This window comes from Manacus vitellinus, unplaced genomic scaffold (genome assembly GCF_001715985.3).
Source record: "Manacus vitellinus isolate BGI_N305 unplaced genomic scaffold, ASM171598v3 scaffold_63_pilon, whole genome shotgun sequence".
Lineage (NCBI taxonomy): Eukaryota > Metazoa > Chordata > Aves > Passeriformes > Pipridae > Manacus > Manacus vitellinus.
In genome coordinates, this window is record NW_021940711.1 from 1,934,945 (window position 1) to 1,955,509 (window position 20,565).

The 20,565-nt window shown below is 36.6% G+C and overlaps 1 protein-coding gene across 1 annotated transcript in view; it reads right to left on the minus strand.

Moving 5' to 3' along the window:
* Positions 1 to 8,805: 8,805 nt before the first annotated feature.
* Positions 8,806 to 20,565, minus strand: part of SLC17A6 (solute carrier family 17 member 6) — a 29,443-nt gene continuing 17,683 nt past the window's right edge. Inside the window, exons 5-12 of the mRNA XM_008931748.3 lie at positions 19,007 to 19,094; positions 18,816 to 18,902; positions 17,747 to 17,889; positions 15,548 to 15,697; positions 13,381 to 13,513; positions 12,567 to 12,677; positions 11,268 to 11,395; positions 8,806 to 10,941 (exon numbers count right to left, since the gene is read on the minus strand). Coding sequence (XP_008929996.1) covers positions 10,609 to 10,941; positions 11,268 to 11,395; positions 12,567 to 12,677; positions 13,381 to 13,513; positions 15,548 to 15,697; positions 17,747 to 17,889; positions 18,816 to 18,902; positions 19,007 to 19,094 — 1,173 coding nt within the window. The 3' untranslated portion in view covers positions 8,806 to 10,608. The remainder of the gene's footprint in view (positions 10,942 to 11,267; positions 11,396 to 12,566; positions 12,678 to 13,380; positions 13,514 to 15,547; positions 15,698 to 17,746; positions 17,890 to 18,815; positions 18,903 to 19,006; positions 19,095 to 20,565) is intronic.

Consider the following 20,565-nt stretch of genomic DNA (forward strand, 5'->3'; position numbering starts at 1 on the left):
GAACAGCACATGATTCACTGTTTGTTCAAGGGGTTTTTTTTCCTGCATTTGCTTTAATGTGCATAAAGGTTTTGATTTCTAAGTAAATAGCTAGGAAAATTCTCCCAAATATTTGAAGACAGAAGTCTTTTATAAAGTAGTTTGGCAGTTTCATTATATGCATTTTCAAACTGATTTGTTACTTGGTTTTTTGCCTGACCTTTTATTCAATGTGTGTTAACTCATAAAAAATGGGCATAAATGAAATCTTCCAAAATTTAAATGGCAGATGTACAGGGGACACACTTACTTTTATTGAACTGGTCTGAATCACCTGAAGACAGCAGAGCTGCTCTCCCAGAGTTGTATGACTATCTCTTTGCAACCCTGTTGCTTTGTTTCTATCAATATGTCCCATTTTGTTTTATCTCTTTCTGCAATACACATGAAAAAATGACGATATTCTTTCACAGATTAAGAAACAAACCTCTCAGAAAGTGGTAATTACTTATTTAGACAATTAAATCAACATGCAATACTTAAAACCTTGAAGCTTTTGAAAGCATGCTTTGAAATATTTGGGCTCCAGAGCAACATGTACAATCATTTGTCTACTGAAATTCAGGAAAAATGCCCCACTTCGTTGTACTCAAATGCAGGAGTATTTATCTGCTTGCAGAGTTCCAGCTCAGGGGGAATCCCTGTGAAAAAGATTCCATGAGTGATGTAGACCTTTATGGCTGCTCTTACCAACCACAAGGAAAGACTGGGTAGATAAGAGACAACAATTTTGCTGTCCTTAACCTCTGGGTTAAGGAATCAAATGAAATTAAGATTGTAGATTTGCACTGGTAATTGCAGTTTGCAGATTTGGGCTGATGGATGGTGAGCCAAGGAACACAGGCTGGGTGTTGGGCACTGCTGTTCTCATAAGATCATTGCTTGATGGATTACACAGAAAATGGTTTCTGTAGGTGAAAAAAAAGCAACTTGTTGCATTAGTTGAAAAACGTGTGGTGACTGAGGCAGAGGATTGTTAGCCACTTACTAGGAAGGGGAGATGATGTTTTACTTGTGGCTGTTGAATGCCACTCCAATAAAGTGATTTCCTTCTTTCTTATTCCAAAACTTCTAGACTGAAAATAAACAAGCTATTAAACAGAAAGAAGCAGAACATATTATAGACATTAAATGTTCGAGGAGGATAGAGAAGAAACAGTCTGATTATGCTGAGATGATGCATCTGATTGATGGCATCAGAGAATTTGTAACTGCAGATGATATGGAGGCTATATTATAAACTTTGGTAGTTTCATTTATCACCAATTGATCTTAAAAATCAGGATTAAAAACTCCCCAGTTAGTGCTCTGTAAATTAATTATAATTTTCAGGGTTTGATCTTGTTTCCTATTATGTATGCAATCAAAGCCCCCATATTACACAGGTGCTGAGGACATGGGATCAATGTCTGGAGCACCAGGACACTGCAGTGATGAGTCCTACTGAAGAGTAATCAAGGAAAATAATCATTCTGTCTTCAAATCAGGATTTAAATGGGGTGATAACACTGAAGAAGGAGGAGAAAACAGCATATTCAACAGCTGCTTGTTAGGTTATGTTATTAATTTGTGTATTGACATGGAGCTCTCCTGGAAAAATACATTAGTTCACTGTGCATTGTTTCACAGTGTGTGTGGAGAAGGACTGTACATGCAGATTTTAATTATGATGTCTCCTAACTGTTAGTACTTGTTTTTGCAATCTTCAGACTTTACACACACACCCACACATATATAAATATATAAACATAGAGTGTAGCAATCATAATTTTTGGAGAGTGTTTGTTGCACATGCTCGGTTTGAGGTCTGAGCATCGTCTGGAGGCAGCAGAAGGCAGGAGGAATCACAAGGAGAGTTTATTCTTCTGTCTGTGGACTTAAACCTGCTTCAAAGCCTCAAGAGAAAAAGGAGAGATGATTTTCTGATTTTCTGTTCTTTAAGTTATAATAAATCCAAAAACATTAAGTAGTGAGGTAATAGTGAATGTTAATGCAAGAACCATAAGATGAATTTGGTTAACATTAATAGAACTTTAAAAGTTGCAAAGAAATTTAACTGTTATTTCATGACAACCTTCATTTCTTCTGTTTAATGGGTAGATTATGTCACACTTTGGATGTCATATCAGAGTGGAGGATCATCTAAAATACGTTGCTTTTAAAAATAATATATAAATGAATTATAGAATCACAGAATCAATTCAGCTGGAAAAGACCTCTGAGACCATTGAGTCCAGCCTTGGACTGAGCAACACCATGTCAACTAGACCATGGCACTTAGTGCCACATCCAGTCTTTCCTTAAGCACCTCCAGGGAGATTTGGGATTAAGATTAGTAAAAGATCCTGCTGACAGATGACTCGCTGTAAAATCAAGGTTTGCTTGCTTGGTAATGTGGCACTGTTACAGGTTACTCAACACCAGAGATCAAATCCTAGTGGTAAAGAGTGACTGTATTTTCTTAGTAAAGCATTTTATCTACTGCAAATCTAATATTAGTCTATTGCTAAATTTACCCCAAACCCTGACTACTGTCAAAGTTGTTACTGACAACCTCTGCTCCTTTTACAGATACAAAGGAGGAGGATGCCTGCAATCCAAAATGTCCTTTCATAAATGCCTTATTAGGAATATGATGCTGGTTTGTTGTCAATAAATCACAAGAACAACAGAAGACTAATTAAATTTGTTTTTCTTATTGCATGCAAGACAAAGAGTGCTTTAGAGATTAACTGTAAACCTGTTCTAATTAGTGCCCAAAAGCAGATCAATAATTCATCTCTATGTCTTCCTGGACTTTGTTATTAATCTCAAATTAATGGCCACACACAGCAAATGAAATTATGGACTCCAGCATTTTTCCCTGGGAGATGAACACCATTTCACTTTAGATGGCACAGGGTCTCGGTGGCTCCTGCACTGTCTATTCAGGCACCAGAAGCAAAGCCACACTTAATGGGATGTCAGGCTTCAAGCCACTCTGTAAACACTTTTTGTCCATATAAACTCTAACATATTTACTTAAAAAAAAGCTTTTTAAGGAAATCCTAACTCCTAAAGAAAATTACATAGACTTTTTATTCTGAAAGCGAATGAGGTTGCCCAAAAGTGCTTGAAGACATAATATGTTCATACTCTGTTATTAAGATAGTTAACTTTCACACATCAGCAATTTTGCTAATTGATTTTATTGTATTTTCTGATGTTTGGTTTTGCAGCCTGTGTTGATGGTGACCTTTAAATCTCTCCCCATAGTCAGCTGGAGGATTGTCTTCCGTCTCATTCTTTCTCACACCTTTCTTTTTCTGTATGCCTTTGGGATTATTTTTGTGAGATTATTCCAGGATGAATCACATGTTTTGTGATTTCATTGCAGAGCAAAGAAAGCCAAAGTTGCTCGAAATGAAAGAAGTAAGAGAGGAAATAGCAATCCCACAGGGAGTGGTTGAACCATGCTACCAAAATACTGCTGTAAATCAACCTACATGTGATACACTGTTTTATTTTTATAACACAATTGAAAGTCATATATTCACAAGATTAAATCAATCAATAGCTAAAAAGAAAATAAGCATTTCCAAGCAGTGCCTCCAGGTTTGCTTATTAGTCATCTCAGGGTTTTTTTCCTCACATGCCTCTAGGCTGTTTAATTAGTTATTTCACGGGATTGTCTTTCTTGTGTGACTAACCTTTTTCACGACTGACAGCAACTTAAGTGAGCATTCAGGTGTATTACTTAACTGATGCTGGAGCCAAAACATCTGGAACATCTGCTGTGTGGGCACCAAGGCAGGCAGACACGGACACAGCCCTCGGTGAGCAGGAACCACGCCTTGCCCTGTCTGCCCTGTGTCACAAAGACCTCTTTTTTCTTTGCTTCAAATATTCTTTCCAGCTCATGCTAAGTAAATAGTAGAGATCAGGAGATTACAGGAGGTCAATCCAGCAGCAGAAGGATTTGAGCATTTGGCTGGGATGTGAGAGGCTCGTTCCCTGCAGCTCAGCCGTGGCCCAGGACTCCTCCCAGGCTGACCCGCTTCACTGTGCAGTCCCTTTCATTCTGACAGAGAACTAACAAATCCAGGACCTCTGAGTCTGAGGAAAATACAGTAAGGGCCTTCCCTCTGCTTCAGCCCTTCCATCCTTTTAAATGGGGATATAGGCTGAAATCCAGTGAGAAGCAGCACTGTGGGTAAGGTCCTGCCCGGTGGGGACTGTTCCAGAGCAGAATTGCAGTGCTTGCAGAGTGGCTGTCACACAGCAGTGACAATTTTGAGGAACTTGGTTTGTCTTCATTGTAGTGACATCAATGTCTTCCCAACACATTGCCTCAGAGGGAGCAGAACTGGGTGTTTTCATCGAGGATAGCACACAATTCTCCAAAGCATCACGGTCTGTGCATCGAAGTATCACTTAGGGAATAGATCTTAAAAGAGTACCAGTTGTTAAATGCTAAATAGTACTGGTATTTCAATACCACAAAAATTATTTCAGCTTGTATGTTTTCTGCTAAGGAGTTTTTGGGTCCTCTCAAGTCAAATCGATGCACAAGAACAAATAAACCACAGATAATCCCAAAGGATTTTATTCTAAATAAAACATGGAGTACTTACATTCAGTGATACAAAGAGTAAATGATGGTTTGGCATTGTATAAACAAGTTTCTAGGCTAATAAAGATATTCCAAGGCAAGAAAACAAATGAACTAGAAAATGCTTTAAAAAAAAAACAACAACCTTTTATTTTTATTCATATAAAACACAGACACACACGAAATGTCCTTTGAAGAAATTGAGCCAATGAGGTTATTCTGACTTCTTAGATTTTAATTTGTCTCATTCATTGCTGAATGTGTTTGCTATATAAAAATGAGAGAGAAATGGTTTTAATTGGGAAATATGATTGAGTTATATTGAGAAATGTGGGAAAAAATCAAAAGTATGTTTCCTGAAACACATATTTTAAAATGACATGTAATGTATGTAATTAATTTTTTAATGTATTTCATTTTCAGGCTCTTTAAAATGAGCTGAAAAGTTTTTGGAGGATGTATACAAACATGTTATATGAATTAGCCCTTTTTTAGATTTTTGCTGAGATTATTATTATTATTTTGTTATTAAAGGGTATATGTCAATAGTAACTGGGATTTGCACGTTCATGCAATGGAGAATACTGACTCATAAAGCACAGACAATCCACTTCATCACAGTCCCATCACATTTCCAGTCAAGAAATAACCATTGTGAACCACCACCTTCAGGACTCCTAAGGCAGAGTTAGATGGGCAGTGCTGCCTTGTGATTTGCTCTCTGAGACTTGTGCATGCCAACAAGCATCTTTTCCAACACCACTTTTAATTTGATGCTTCACCTGTGCAGGGTAAACAGTTTGTGCTTTATTGACCCTACGACCAGACATAACTGCACAGAAAAACACAACTGAGGAAAAAAGTTGATGTCTTCTTTATTTGATTCAATTTTAATTCCACAAAGCAACATTTACAAAGAAGAAGATGACACGGGAACTCTTCAGATTAAAACTGAAAGCACTTAACAGTTTTGTTAGTTGTTCTGATGTTTGCCTTGAAGAAAATTATCATGCCTTCCTGACAGACTCATTTAGTCAGGGCCATTGGTGGCATCCAGCCAGGGCTGGCACATTTAATTGATTATACAACACAAACTCTAATTAAAAGGCAGCCATCCAACTTTAACAATGCACTACTTTATTGTTTAAATGCTTTCTTATCTAGTTCATTTTCTGCTTCCAAGCATCATTTTTGTTGGGGGTGCAAGTGGGGGTCCCAGAGCAGGAGGCTCAGGGCAATGAAGGCCTGAAAGTGTTTTTCTGTTCTCACTGTCCCTTCCAATCCAAACCTCACTACATGGAAAAGTGAGATTTATCAGCTCTTCTGTAAGATTTTCCTTAGATTTCCTAAAATGCTTTATTTCCTGTAATTTCTAACTTAGTCATATATTTTATGTCTGACATTACATGTGTTTCATACTTTTTCTCTACCTACTTTCCTACAGATAAGAACCTTCCACAGGTTGAATTCTTGCTCAGAATCTGAATTTTTATTGTTTTCTAATGTCTCACCTATGGTGTTTGAGAGAACGTGGCTTCATCTAAAACAAAAATTGCAAGAACTGTATGTTTATTACATTAAAAGTCTTACCAAGGAGGCATTTTCCAACAATCATTTTTTGACATTAATTCCCAAACATGAAAGATGCTGCCTAAGCACTTGACCTCAGTATAAGTACACAGACTTCTGTAGTGGTTCATAAGCAAATACATAATACCTTTCATTCTTTGCTGTGCTTTGGTTTACAGCTGAGTGAGGAGGTGCTAAGCAAAGCTAGAATAGTGACATCAGACACACTAGCTGGGTAGAGAGGATATACATAGATATCTAATTAAAATATCTGACTCTAGTTCTAGGTCCTTTGATTATTTACTCTTAAAACTCCCAGTGCAGTGAAAATTGTTCAACCAAAAAACACAGACAATTTCCAAATAAGCACAAAAGAATCTGCTGTTAAGTAGTTAATCTAGACTGAGACCAGCCTTGAAATTCTTTCACAGCTTATCACGAAAGGAACAAAACATTTCATCTTTCAGAGGCAGCAACTGAGACTGTGATGTTATCTTTCTCACAGTACAGCTTTGAACTGTGACATTTATTCTGACTTCCACCTTCATTCCTATTCCTAGCTTCATGCTGAAATAGAATTTCATTCATATTTGCAGATATTCTTTTGTAACTTTTATTCAGCCTTTACCTTGAGGCTTTCTTTTTCCCCATAGAACAGTGTTTTTATGAAATTTGGTCGATTGAATTTCATGATCACCTCTGAAAGCAAAGAGCACTCTGTGATGGCTTTATCTCTGCAACAAAGAGTATGTGTTAACAGAAGGGATCCCACTGATGGAGATTCAAATATTTTAAAAATTGTCACCATTTGACTGGTCCTGTCTATATGGAATCATTTGAGGACATAAAGGTGAACATCTGAGGTATTATTCTAGCTCATCTGACTGCAAAGCTTTTCTAACAGTTTTAGAGGAGCCTGGATTCAGCTCCTTCCTTTTACTTACGGTTCTTCACTGAAAAGATAAGTAACCAATAAATAAAAATGTGAATAACAATTCTCTTCCTTTTTTTTTTCAATGTAGCAAGTGAGCAGGGAGTACCAGACAGTGGAACAGGACAGAAATGGGTGACAGCACAAAACCACCAAGTGTCTGTGAGCACAGTCTGATAGACAGAGGTGATTTGAGCTGCTGAGAGTCCCAAAAAGGGAACACAGCACTGTACAAGTGCAACACACCCACAGAGCAAGTCTTTGAGTCTGAGTGCAGAAGAGAAACCTCTGAGCAGAAAGGGTACGGCTCAGAAGAGGTTGAACAGGTATATTTTAGAAATGCTACTTTATAAAACTGAAGAAGCAAGGCAGAATCATAAAACCTCTTTACTGAGAAGAAATATAGAAGTTTAGATGAAGGGTCATGTCCCCTCAACTCTCCTTTTCCCTAAAGCAGATCCAGCTGTTGCTTCTTGTCTTTGAAGAACCCAATTATTTTCATTTCCCCCTCCTTCTTTCTCAGTCATGTTCCTGATGATTTCTTGCTGTATTTTCACATGAATAGGAGTTGGTGAAAAAGTACAAATCTTAAAACCTATCAGGCTCCTATTCCTTCCCAGAAGAATGGATTCTTCTGCTCTGCCATTGAAAGAGGAAGCAAAAGAGTAAAAGCAGAAGCAGAGAGTTAAAAAGAGGATGTGGAGGTTCCTAGAGTAAAATAGCATTTACAGGCAAGTGTTGAGTTCTCACTGAGTGGCAGATGCTGAACAGTGCAGTGTCTGATGCCTGGGTTAAAGTCTCTCCTTTGTTCTAAGTGATTAAAAGGTGTCAGGCTAATAAGAAAAAAAAAGTTACCTGCACTTAATGAAAGGAAATTATTGAAACAATTCTAAAATTAACATTAATTAATTCCAAGACTCTAAGATTAGACTGAAAATTAAGATGAATGGATTTTAATTTAGTTTGCATTTTCTGAGCTGTCCACTCGCCCCAATAAATACAGGAGTAATTTTACAGCCCCTATTTATCCCACTTTTGAATCTTTCAGCAATCTCCATGGCAACATGACACCAGCCCAGCAAAAGAATTAGCAGTAACTTTGCCTGTTAACTGACTCAGCATCTCCTGATAATCAGCCTACGGGGGAAAAACACTGGGCCTGGCTTTGGCTGGAGTTTTGAAGCCTTCTCTTCAGTTTGGTGTTTTTACATTGTTCTACTTGGCGAAAGAAAATCATTGAAAAGTAGAAGTTTTAGTAGAAAAATACTTCCTTTTGCTACGGGATTTCTTAGTCACTGAGTGCTGCAGGCTTTATCTAAAAATGGATGGAAAGTAACACTTTTCAGTTAAGGAGTCTTGTTGCACGATCAAGAAAGAGAAAAATTCCAAGGGCAGTGGTCTGTGCTGGTTTTCTTTTTCTTTAGAGAGTGCTGCTCCATGCCAGCTCTTTAGCTAACACAGATTAGTCCGTCTTTCCCAGTTTCATTGCATTGTCTGTCACACTGATCCCCTTGCTCCTTACTCTTCCACACCTAGGCCAAGCCTTCCTCACAAGAGGAGGAACAAGCAGAATTTGGTATTTGATAGAATCTGATAGCAGAATTTGTTCTGCAGTGACTATCACTTTGAGCATCTGTATTAAAACGCACTTAAAAACTACAGGAAACCATGGTGGTCCTTTTTATATAAAAGGATAAATAGAGCATTTTATTAACACTTTTTGCAGCAACGAAAGTGACACAGTCCACATCTTTTTCATTAAACACAGCAAAAGCTATGGTCACGTTTTACATCACTTTGAGGCACAAAGCAAAATACTTTTTTTTTTTTTCTTAAGGTCAAGGTATGGTTTGCATTTAAAAAAAAAAAAAAAGGAGAAGAAACAATCCTCAAGTTGTATATTGCGGTAGCAGGGTTTCCAATCACTAGCACAATACAATGAACAGACCAAGAATCCAGAATGGATTATTACATACAATAATAACCATTTGATTGAATTAAGAAATGGATCATTGTTGTCATTTTAGAGTATTAAGAAGTGGTCTGGTGTTGCTAACTTCAGTTGGTTCAGTTTGGTTCGATCCCAACAACCCCAAATATATACAACAAGCTAAATGAAGGTTAATATATAGTCTAGAAGATTATGCACTTCATAATGCATTGCACTTATTGCTTGGTACACTAATGTTGCAGTCACTGTTGAGTTATGATAAAAAGACAAGCATGATGCTTGTTGGCTTCTTTCAACCCAACACTAGTTATTTACCACTTTGGTTTATTGTGAGTTTATAGGTTACTCATATTCAGTGTCCATTATTATTAGGTTTAATCGAAAGACAAATACATCTTTTATTTCAGGGATTTCTAAAATAACAACATTTTCTATAATTACAGTATCTTCAATAAACTTATATCTATGTATACAACTGTGGCACGATGTGTAAAAATATGAAAGCTATTAAGGGAAGGATAAGGGTTAAATTATTCTCTGTTTCTTCTATTGGCTTCAAAATATTCTGCAAAACAAATGCATCCATAGGGCTACTTGCTCATAGTAAATTTCTCTTTGGAATTTTGTAAAAGACTATATTTTTTTCTATGTTATATTGATTTTTTTTTCTCTCTCTAAAGACACCAGTACAAATTTGGAATATACTGCAAAGAATAGAATCATAAAGCTTGTTTTTTGATAGAGGGATTTGACGGTCTGCCTGAAAAGTCAGGCTTAATATTATATATTGTTTTTATATTAGTTGATAAATGCAGGGAAGAACATGACAATATCTATAATTTCACAAGGTTCTGTAAACAACAGAAATAAGAATTTGTGCCCAAACATTCAGTATAAAACTCCTAAATAATTCCTTTATTCATCACGGAGCAGCCTGCAGCATGTAATCACGATAAACATACAATATGCCCTATTTGTTCTTTAGGCTTGATACAATCACCATGAAGGGAACTGGATCAATCCTTGTAAATGCCTAGGACTCAACCCTTCTTCTCTGAGAAAGCTCTTGTCCTAGGCTAAACACACAATTCCTACATTGCACTGAGTAAATGTGTGTCTTTAACACAATCTCTTTCAATACAGTGTAACAAATATATAAGTGCATTTTTAATGGTCAAGTAATTTTGGCTTGCTAAAAGAGCATTAGATGTGCCAACTTGGTTGCTTAGTTGTGCTTTAATCTTTAGTTATGAGTTTTAGCTCTTGTATACTGTAAGTATCTAATTGCCTCTATAGTTTTGACCAGTAAACCCTTAAAACTCTAATGTTTATAGAACAAATATAACCTAATGAAAGTGATAACATGTCACAACTCATACAGATTGCACTTTGATGTACTTTTTTTACAGTAAGACCTTCCTGTTTGATATGTGTTTACATGTTTATACCACATTTTATTTCCGTGTGCAAACAATCACAATGAATTTAATCACAAACACTACAAAATATACCAAATATTTAGGTTTGTTATGAATAATCTCCTTCCTTGTAGTTGTATGAGTCTTGTACTTCCTCTTGTACAAATTCCTCCTTCTTCTCCCAACCATTAGGCCAGCCACCGTTGACTTGGGTTGTAGCACCATAAGACTTGGTGGTACCATAATTTACATAATTCTGGGTAATGTCCCCTGTCTCTTCAGCGAGTTCATCTTCATGAATAAAGCCACATTTCTCCTCACTTGTCTGTTCAGGGTCTGCCCAGGGTTGTTTCTCTCCCGAAGCAAATATGCCATAGAAGATTACACCTCCATAATGAACCAAAGCAGCGATGAGGAAGACATACTGCCATTCTTCACGTGTCTGTAAAGAGGAGATTAGCTCCATTAGGTCAGCACATAGATCTATCTAACTCTTCTGAGTCAAAAGATTTAAATTAGGGATGGAGACTGTGCTAGTCAGCACAGCTAAAGCATTTGAGTGTCCGGATTCCAATTATTTATATCCGCCTTTCTTAGAAAAATTCATTACTTCACAAAAGCATCGACCTGCATGCTTCAAATTTGCATCCCTGGATGCAAGTCCCAGCCTCTAATATGGATATCCTGGCAAGCTGAATTATAGAAAGGTCTTTTTCTTGAAAGCAATGGTATTAAGCTGGAAGATTTGAAAACTGTATTTCCATTTACCTTGTTCTTTGTCATTGCTCCAACAATTATAGGGCAAACCATTCCAGACAAGGTCCCGACTCCATTAGAAATCCCCATTAAGATGCTGGCATACCTTGGGGCAATGTCTAAATGGTTGACATTGAATCCTGCAATAGAAAGGTCAGTGAACATTCACACCAAGAGCAGAGCATTACTTCAGTTGTGGAAAGTAGTGCTGTCACTTCACAATTTTACTGTGACATATTTGGGCTGCTTAGTTGCATTCCTTTTTCTTTAGAAGACTTATAATACTTAAATATTCCTGTAGAGTCACACAGACCAGCAGAAGGGAGTTCCCTTCCGTTCTTCAGTGGTAAAATGCATGGAGTAAAAAGACAGTATCTACAACTGAATTATTAATTAATTTTTATAAATGTTTGTTTGTTCTCTTTCATCTCCAGCAGCATAATTCTATTGGAAACATAGGCAGGTAACTTTTTAAATAAGCTAAAGAGACAGAACTAATTGTTCCCAAAATAAGCACCAAAGCAAGTGAAAACAGAAAACAAACCTTTGGATTCAGAAAGGGAAAAGGGAAAAGGTAGGCAGAATGATATGGACAACTTGGAGAAAAAGTGAAACATGCTTCCCAAGGTGTGAAAAACAGGAATGATACCTTGAAGAATACGTGGGATTAAGGACAGATTTGATTAAGGAGAGTTTAGATGTTTGGCACAAAATGAAAGAGAGCCCATTTGAGACATAAGGAACCAGCATGGGAGAGGATACAAAGATCACAGTGGGAAAACAATGGAAGGTCAGGTGACTAGTGTTTGGGAAAGGCAAAGGCAAAGGGATGATGAATCAGCAGGAAAGGGAAACAGCTGAATTTTAATTCAGAAAAAAAATCCAGTACTTAGGCCCCAAATTAATAAAATAATACAAAACTAACGAGGTATTAACCAATATACAATGGAAAAAATGGTGAAAGACCCATATTTAAACAAAGATGTGTAAATTCAGGTATCACTGTGTAATACCAGTCCATTTGTCTTCTATATTTGATTTCAAGAAAAATCTATAGCACACATTAGCATCTTAATGAGAAGAAAGTCTAATTTGCTGCAATGAATATGAAAAAGACTGAAGTATTTGTACAGAAATAATCTAATGTAAAAGATGTAATACTGAATGTACTTTCTTTTGTAGGGACCACAAATAATATCCTTTGAGAATTCCAAAGCAAGGGGGCTTTTTAATCACTATCCATCAATAAAAACAAAGAGGTTCTATCTCTTAGGATAAAATAATTTAGTAATAACAGTAATAAAATCTTACCAGAAATGGCAAATCCACTAAAACCTACAGCAAGAACTAAGAATGAAATAGCCACTCCTTTGCTGTGTGAATATCCCACCACAAGAAGAAGAGTTGCTTCCATACCAAAACCTGGGGAAATAATAAATAAACACAGGCATCAGATTTAATTCCCTCTCAAATACTGAAGGCCTTAGGATATGGTGATATTTCTCAGGAATACAAACAAAATGTTACCTCAGAGTAGAAAAGAATCAGGTATTTCTTCCATCCCTAAAAACGTGTTCTTCCTATCTCAAATAATCCTTATCTTACTCTTTGTATGCTAATTTATTGTTACTTCCTGTCAGTTTTGAAATGAAAATAAATACTTGTGATGTGGTTAGGTCATTCCAGCCACCTCTCACGGGAATATACACTGAACCTGCTTATGAATTTTCCAGCCCTTGTCACAGCAAGGATACAGCTCATGTGGCTTCAACACCTCAGAAGTCAGGGATGTAGCTTCAGGTAGACTGGGCTGTTTTAGTGCAGAGGACGTTTAGATGAGGAGCTAAGACTGAGTAAATAGCTAAGGGTAGGCAAATTACCCTCCCAAAGCTCATCTGTTTCTTTGACAACCTAAATGCTCTTTCCACTACCAAATAATTATATTGAAACTGGGAATGAGAACAACTATGTTTTCCTTTGTTTAGTAACAGCATCTGCCCTACATAAAATAATGCAGAAAGTATTGCTTCCTAAGTACGTAAAACTGTGCAGTTTGTTTGTTCTGTGCAGAACACAACATGGGCATCAAATCTGTACAACTTTTAAATAAAATAGGAAGACTCACCTCCACAGTTCATTATCTTTCTCACATTAGTGGTTGAAAGAATCTGCCTGGTTCTTAAAAAGTCTGCAATTTGTCCCCCAATAGGAACAATAATTGTCATCACTAAATGTGGCACAGCAGATAAGATACCCACCTAAAATAATAATTAGAATTAGCAAAGTATAAACCATAAGAAAACGTTGATTCTTCATTTCCTGAAGCATTCAGCAACTAATTAATTATTTACTATTTTTTTAATGTCAGGCTATGTGCTAAAAAATGTTTTAATTTGGTTTATCAACTGAACAACACCAGTGACCTGAAATGATTTTAAGAATGTCTGATGACATGACACTTCTTGTTTATAGATTGTTTACACAGTTTATATTTAAGCTAAAGCCTTTTCTCTCCCTCACTTATAGTTCCTCTGTCCTTTCATTTCAGAAAATTTATGATCAAACATGTTAAACTGAATTGCTGCATTTCTGCTGGTGTTCAGCCCAGTTTTGCAGCAAACCTCACATGCTTAGACAGATTCCTTATGGATCAAAGTCACATGCACAGTTGACTTTTGCCCTTGATTTGTGACCATTCCTCAAGCTCCAAAGTTCACATGGGTAAAAGGTCTATCTGAAAAACTCTGTACGTAGTGAAAGACAAAACACTAAATATCCACTGTTGATTTTCAAAGTGCTATACATACTAGCAAAATGAGACCTAGTAATTTTGTGGTGGCTGGTCCAACATATAATAACAGATTTATAGGGAATTCATTGTGTACACCTGTAAGAGTGCTTCAGCACAGGGGGGTTTGCATGATTCCTGTCTGAACAGTGCATCAGCTGGCCTGACACCTCACTTGAGCTGCACCAGCGTGCAGAGCAGACAGACTCCACCAGAACAAAAAGGAAACAAGTTTTCTCTACTCTTCAATTAAAGTTGTGAAATTGTGTATTTCACTGCAGTTCATATATATGGCATACATATATATATGTGTGGGAGCTTCCTTCATCTGAATAAGTGCTTCTCTGAATAAGCCAGATATTAACTATGAAGAAACTGTGGTACTACAATTACTGAGGTGTTGCTGACTAAATTATAACTATTCAGTTATGAGCATCCATATCCACTGCAGATGTCAGAAAACTGACTTTACCCTCATTGTTTACAAAGCTTCAACTTTGAATCCACTCCAAGAAAAATCTTTTGGAACAAAATGATCGAATTAATTCTATAGAACAGTGCCATTCTTATTGCATGCAGGACAGATGATGTTTCAAGCACAGCAAAGCTTTCTAAAGTGACTCCAGCTGAAAAGGGAAGCCCATCTTTAAGTGCAGGATGGCATTGTGTGATTTTGACAATATTCCATAATATGGCAACACTTCAGAAGACACTCTTCTCACTGTCACTTGAACCTCATGGAACTAAATCAAAAGAATACAGTTCTCTCAAAGGCACAAGCCCTCAGCACTTTCACAAGCAGGAAATCTGTGTTAGTGGAAAGCTTACTGTACATGCTGAAGGCTTGTTTGCATGTATTTATATTTACCTCCCCAGATCTTCATTTGCAAAGCCTAGCCTTGATTGATGAGCCAAACTTCATATCAATCACGTGGGACCTTTGATCATCCCTGTATCTCATATCTTTTTCACTGTCTCTTCTGCTTCCCAAGTGAAAAAGGGGGAGCAGTTCTCACCACATTAAAGGGAGATATAGAAAAGTGATAAATTGTGCTGTCCTTCCTAGAATTAGATGGCCCTGTTTTTTAAAGTGCAAGAAAAAAAAACACTTGTCAGTGCTTTCTTTAGTTTCACGACTTCAATGGGACTCTGCAACCCTTGGGGCACCAGGGATGGAAGTGCAAAGGGTCTCTAGATACCTTTCTAATACCTGTCTAATTAAGCATGGTCTGGGTTTGAGCACTTAACTCACAATGTAGCCCCAAATGGATCATCACTAAATCTCATCCTGCCTCCACCTTCCCCTATCCCATCCTTTGTCCTTGTTGTTACTTCTCTTATTTGTGCTGGTCGAGGAAACAGGAACTGGGAAGAATAAGATTTAAGACTTAAATCCATGATAAAGATGCAGAACACTTTTCTTTTCTCCTCCTAATAAAATCCACAGGTACAGCTCTGGTATTTACTCAGTTAAGATAAAAGCTTTATGTTTTTTTTTACATACCTTGCTTATTTCAAATCCAAACACTTCCTCAAAGTAAGCAGGCTGACTAATGAGCAGCAAATAAAAAGTCCAGCTTCTACAGAAGTTTGCAACTATTATTGCATAGACTGGCATAGATGTAAAAAATTTTCTCCATGGAGTTTTGTATTTCTGAAACATAGAAAGGGGGATCCAGTTACCATGTTGATCATTACCAGCTGCCCATCTTCCCCTTTCTTACCCTTGTTTTACCTACACTCCAACAAGTGCACATAAGCACAGCTTTATGTCTCTGAATTCCAATGACTTCATTTACCACAAAGGGTAAATGAAGTTTTTATACTTAAAAACATAAGTAAAAATTACTACAGAATGCACAGGCAGAGAAACTCAGTGATATTCAACTTTATCACAACCCTCATGTACAAATGTTATTATCTCAGTCATGTAAACATGAACATACTAAGCCCAAAACAGTAGTAATATGTCTTCAAAAGACAGTGTTGCTCTGTCTAAGGCAACAGTACAGAACTAAGATTTTACACTGTAACTATACAATTTCATCCTGATGTTTTATAAGCATGTACTTTAGCATTTAAATTCTAATTCCAGTATTCTAAGTAATTTTTTTTTAAAGCCTCAGCTGAAACTGCTTGCTCAATATATTTTTTTTGTTTGTTTTATTGTATTTTTAAAATGAATTGCATAATGACCAAAAAAAAAAAAAAAAGACAGATGGGCAGAAGTACAATCCTGCTGAGTCCCAGCACCTCTCCAGGAGTTCAGGGCTCTGCCCATCTGTGTTGATGCAAATACAGGATCCAGACCCAGATAAATGCTTGAATATCACTTCACGCTGAATTTAGATTACTATTGATTTGAATAATGGCTTTTCTTCAAAGAAAAACAGCCCATGGATGGGTATATGCAACACCTTGTACATCTATTAAACTGCACCTAAGTCAGAGCTAAGGATTAAGTGGGACTTAAATAATGAGAAGCCAGCCAGCAAATCTAACTTGATGCTGTGGGGAAAATTTTGGATTAAATATTTTAGAAGCAAATGAATTATTGATACGAGATCATAGCTTCCAAAACAAGGTTTAATTAAAAAGCAACAATGAAAAATAGACAGAAATTATACAGCCCAAATTAGAATTGTATGGACATCCTTTGAAGTAGCTCATTTCACATCAGATTTTCAAAACCATGAATGCTACTGAATGTTATTGAATATCAGCTCAGACAGTCCCTCAAGAGCACCTAAAACTGTCAGCTATCAAAGAAATTACTTTGTAATATTTTCAGTTCCTTATTTAATCTGGAACAAAGTTTTTTTACTAAGACAAAAATGATATATCCCCGAGTTCAGTCAATCTGACCAAATAGAAAAAATAATGAAGAGTGGTAGTGAGGGTTTACTGGGAATGGATAGTGTAAAAATTGGAGCAGATGAAGTGAGGCTTAAAATTTTTTTTTAATTTTCTTGAGTGAGTAAACACTAAGGCTTTTCAGCAGTTACAGAAATAAGAAAATTCTTATTTAACATGATAGGAGTATTAAGTGGCTGGAAAATTCTCAGAATTTTAGCAGTTTTTGAGAACTAAAACAGTACAGAACTAAGATTACGAGAGGCTTGATAACATGTGTGCAGCAATATTATCACAATAATGGGGAATGTTCTTAAGGGTCTCCCAGCACACTCTGTTGCAACTCGCAGTCTTTCTGGCAAACAAAACACAGAGTAGTCATGATTTGTATTTTCTCATGTTCTGGGGACCTTAAAAGACACTCAGTAGTGCTTTTCCTCCAGTTTACTTTTAGGAAGAGGAAAACCCTTCCAGAAATTACTGTACAGGAAGGAAACTAACTGTCTGAACTCAAGATACTATAAAAGTCTAAATGAAGTTGCAATTTCAAATGTGGTTGTATCTCTTTTTTATACTTTGGAGTAGAAAAAGAGGCCTAAATTCCATGAGTCACCTGCTAGGAGATGGAACCTGTGTTCTCTTAGTGCAAAAACATTATCTACTCAGAAGTCCACCAGCAGATTTCAGATCTTCCCACCCCCCAAAAAAATGCAATTATTCGAAATGTGCTTTTGTGTCTTATAGGAGGGTGTTTGATTTTTTTGTTGTTGTCTTCATTTGGGTGGTGAGGGGAGACGTTTGTTTTTCTTACTATCTCATAGGAAAACCAGTGTGTGAGTAATATTCTTACTTCCATTGCACCTAGGAGGTTGGCACTCTCTCCAATGCTTTCTTCTATGTATCTCCTTTCTTCATCTGTGATCGTAGGATGCTTTGCAGGACTCTCATATGAAACCAAAAGCCAAAACATGTACCAGACTATACCAAAGCTCCCTTTGGAATGGAAAGAAAGACTTTAAAAAGAAATGCACAGTAAAGCAGCAAACAAGGAAAAAAAAAATCTGTGAAGAATTATAACAAATTTAAATGGCAATTGTTGTTAGTGCTTCTTTACTGAGTTATCTCAGTAGAGATAACTCTCCAACAGAAAGTTGGATTCTGTAAATAATATTTGTGCAAAATACATGCAGAGCTGGAGCACAATGAAGTAGTCTTTGCTTCATTTACAGAATGCTTTCACTGTAAGTGAATATTCACTGATCTTAACATCAATTTGTACAATGCAATGCAATGAAACAGCTCCCATTTCATTTCACCAAACTGCAAGTGAAGTTCCATTCTGCTTTAAGCCACTGTTGTTTGACTACTACACTAAATCTTTTACCTGCAAAATGGGGCATTTTTTTTTGTCATAACAATGCACTTCCTGAGTAGTTTATCAAATTTCTCTAAGGTTTCCCCCTAATCCACATCAATGTGGATATACTTTTCCATCAGTGTAAGATAATGTGGCACAACTAGTGTGAATAAAGTTTTGCAGGTCTTCAGATAAAAATCAGGACAACTTATTCAGGGCAGGTGCTCTAAATTTGCAGTTTTATAAATGTAAGGGCAACGTTACTGTGAGCAGAGATCCTATAGATCTGCATAGCAGTTTGCACTGCTTGTGCTAAAAGTGATGAAGGTTTCGCTATGCACTAGCTTGTCTTCTTACTGAGAATGTTACTTTCCTACTTATTCTTTCCTTTAAATTCTGTTCTTTCCTTGTTCTGTTCTTTCATTGTTAAAAAATCTGTATTTTTAGATTTACAGTCCCACTTGCCTGGGTTTTTTTGGCCTCTTAACAGTAGCTTTGACATTTTTAGAAAGGGCAGAGTAAGGTCATACCACAGTGGAGTGAAAGGAGCAGAAATGCCTACCATACACATAGAACACAGAAGACCAGCCCGTGTATTGCACTAGAATCCCAGCCAAAGGCATTGCAATGACAGCTCCTGCGTAGGAACCTACAAAACAAGACACGTGGGGGTGAAAGGGGGAGAAAAATTCAGTTTCAAAACACTTGTAACACGACAAATGAAAGGAAGACAAAGGTGCCAAAGTTACTTACCACAAAAGGAGGTGGTTGCTAACCTACTTCTTTCTAATGGGGGGGCCCACTTGCTCCAGATGCCGTGGCAGGCAGGGTAGGTGACCCCCTGGGGAATGGGGGTGCCACAAGTTAGCTGATGCTGACAAGTTAATTGCCTTTTACGAGTTTTAATTTTTAATTACTATAAACAAGATGAGAATGCTTTGCATTTCTATAGCAAAGTCTGAGCACAGCCACAGAAAAAACTTCAGCATCTATTCCAGCTGAGATGAGTTTTGTATATCACTCCAAATCATCTGTTATGGAACAGACATAAAACATGTTTCCTTTTGCTCCCCCTCCCCCTTCCAGGACAGAAGTGCAAATAATTAAAGAGAAAGAATATTAGTGCACAAGAACCAAAGCCAAAGAAAAGATGAAAACACACACACTCTGGAGTCTTTCAAGTGCTGGGTTGATTTCTCCAACCCTCACTTTTTTTATCAAACATTTAAAATATAATTTAGGAAGTACAGATTAAAAGTTCCACTGCTTTAAAACTAGAAAATAAGAGCTTAGAAATGTAATTTTAAGAGAGAAGTTTTTCTATCTCTTTGTCTTTAATGAACCTTCTTGAGCATGTAAAGAAAATCAATGAATGATATTATTTGACTTGATTTTAAACCAGCTACCTTTTTAGGTCTCTCTTCAAAATCAGCCTTTAACCAACAATAGAAAAGCTAAATCTGTGGTGCTGAAATTTTGGAAAATGTATTATAAAATGTACAATAATTACCTATGAAATTCCTGATTAAGAATTATGATGTACGCATAGTTATATATATATATATATATATATATATATATATGAGTCACTTTTCTCTTAATCTGGTATTTCGTTTCCTATGCAAAAATAGAAAAAATTTAATAACTATTTGCAAATATCGAGGGTATCATAAATGTTGAGCTGATCAGCTGCAATATGTAGAAGGTTATAAAACACCTTCTGTTTTGGAAGAAGATCCTGTAACCAGTTTCATGCTCATTTCAGTATCTTATCCAGGAAAGAAAGAAAGAAAGAAAGAGAGAAAGAGAGAAAGAAAGAAAGAGAGAGAAAGAAAGAAAGAAAGAAAGAAAGAAAGAAAGAAAGAAAGAAAGAAAGAAAGAAAGAAAGAAAGAAAGAAAGAAAGAAAGAAAGAAAGAAAGAAAAAGAAAAAAGAAAGAGAGAGAGAAAGAAAGAGAGAAAGAAAGAAAGAAAAAGAAAGAAAGAAAGAAGGAAAGAGAGAAAGAAAGAAAGAAAAAGAAAGAAAGAAAGAAAGAAAGAAGAAAGGAAGAAAGAAAGAGAAAGAAAGAAAGGCTACTTTTTTTTCTCCTTTAAATTACAGTAAATCTCTCATTCATTCCAATAAAAGCATGGTCAGGACTTATGATAGAACCTTAGTTTTTTATTATATATTTATTCTGTGAGGCTGGCCAGCAACTAGCTGCTGGGAATTACACCAATATAAGCCTTATGCAGGATAAGGGTTTAGTGAAACTTCAGTGCTAAATACATATCCCAGTGGCTTCTTAGCCAGAGAAAACATTGCTGTGTACTT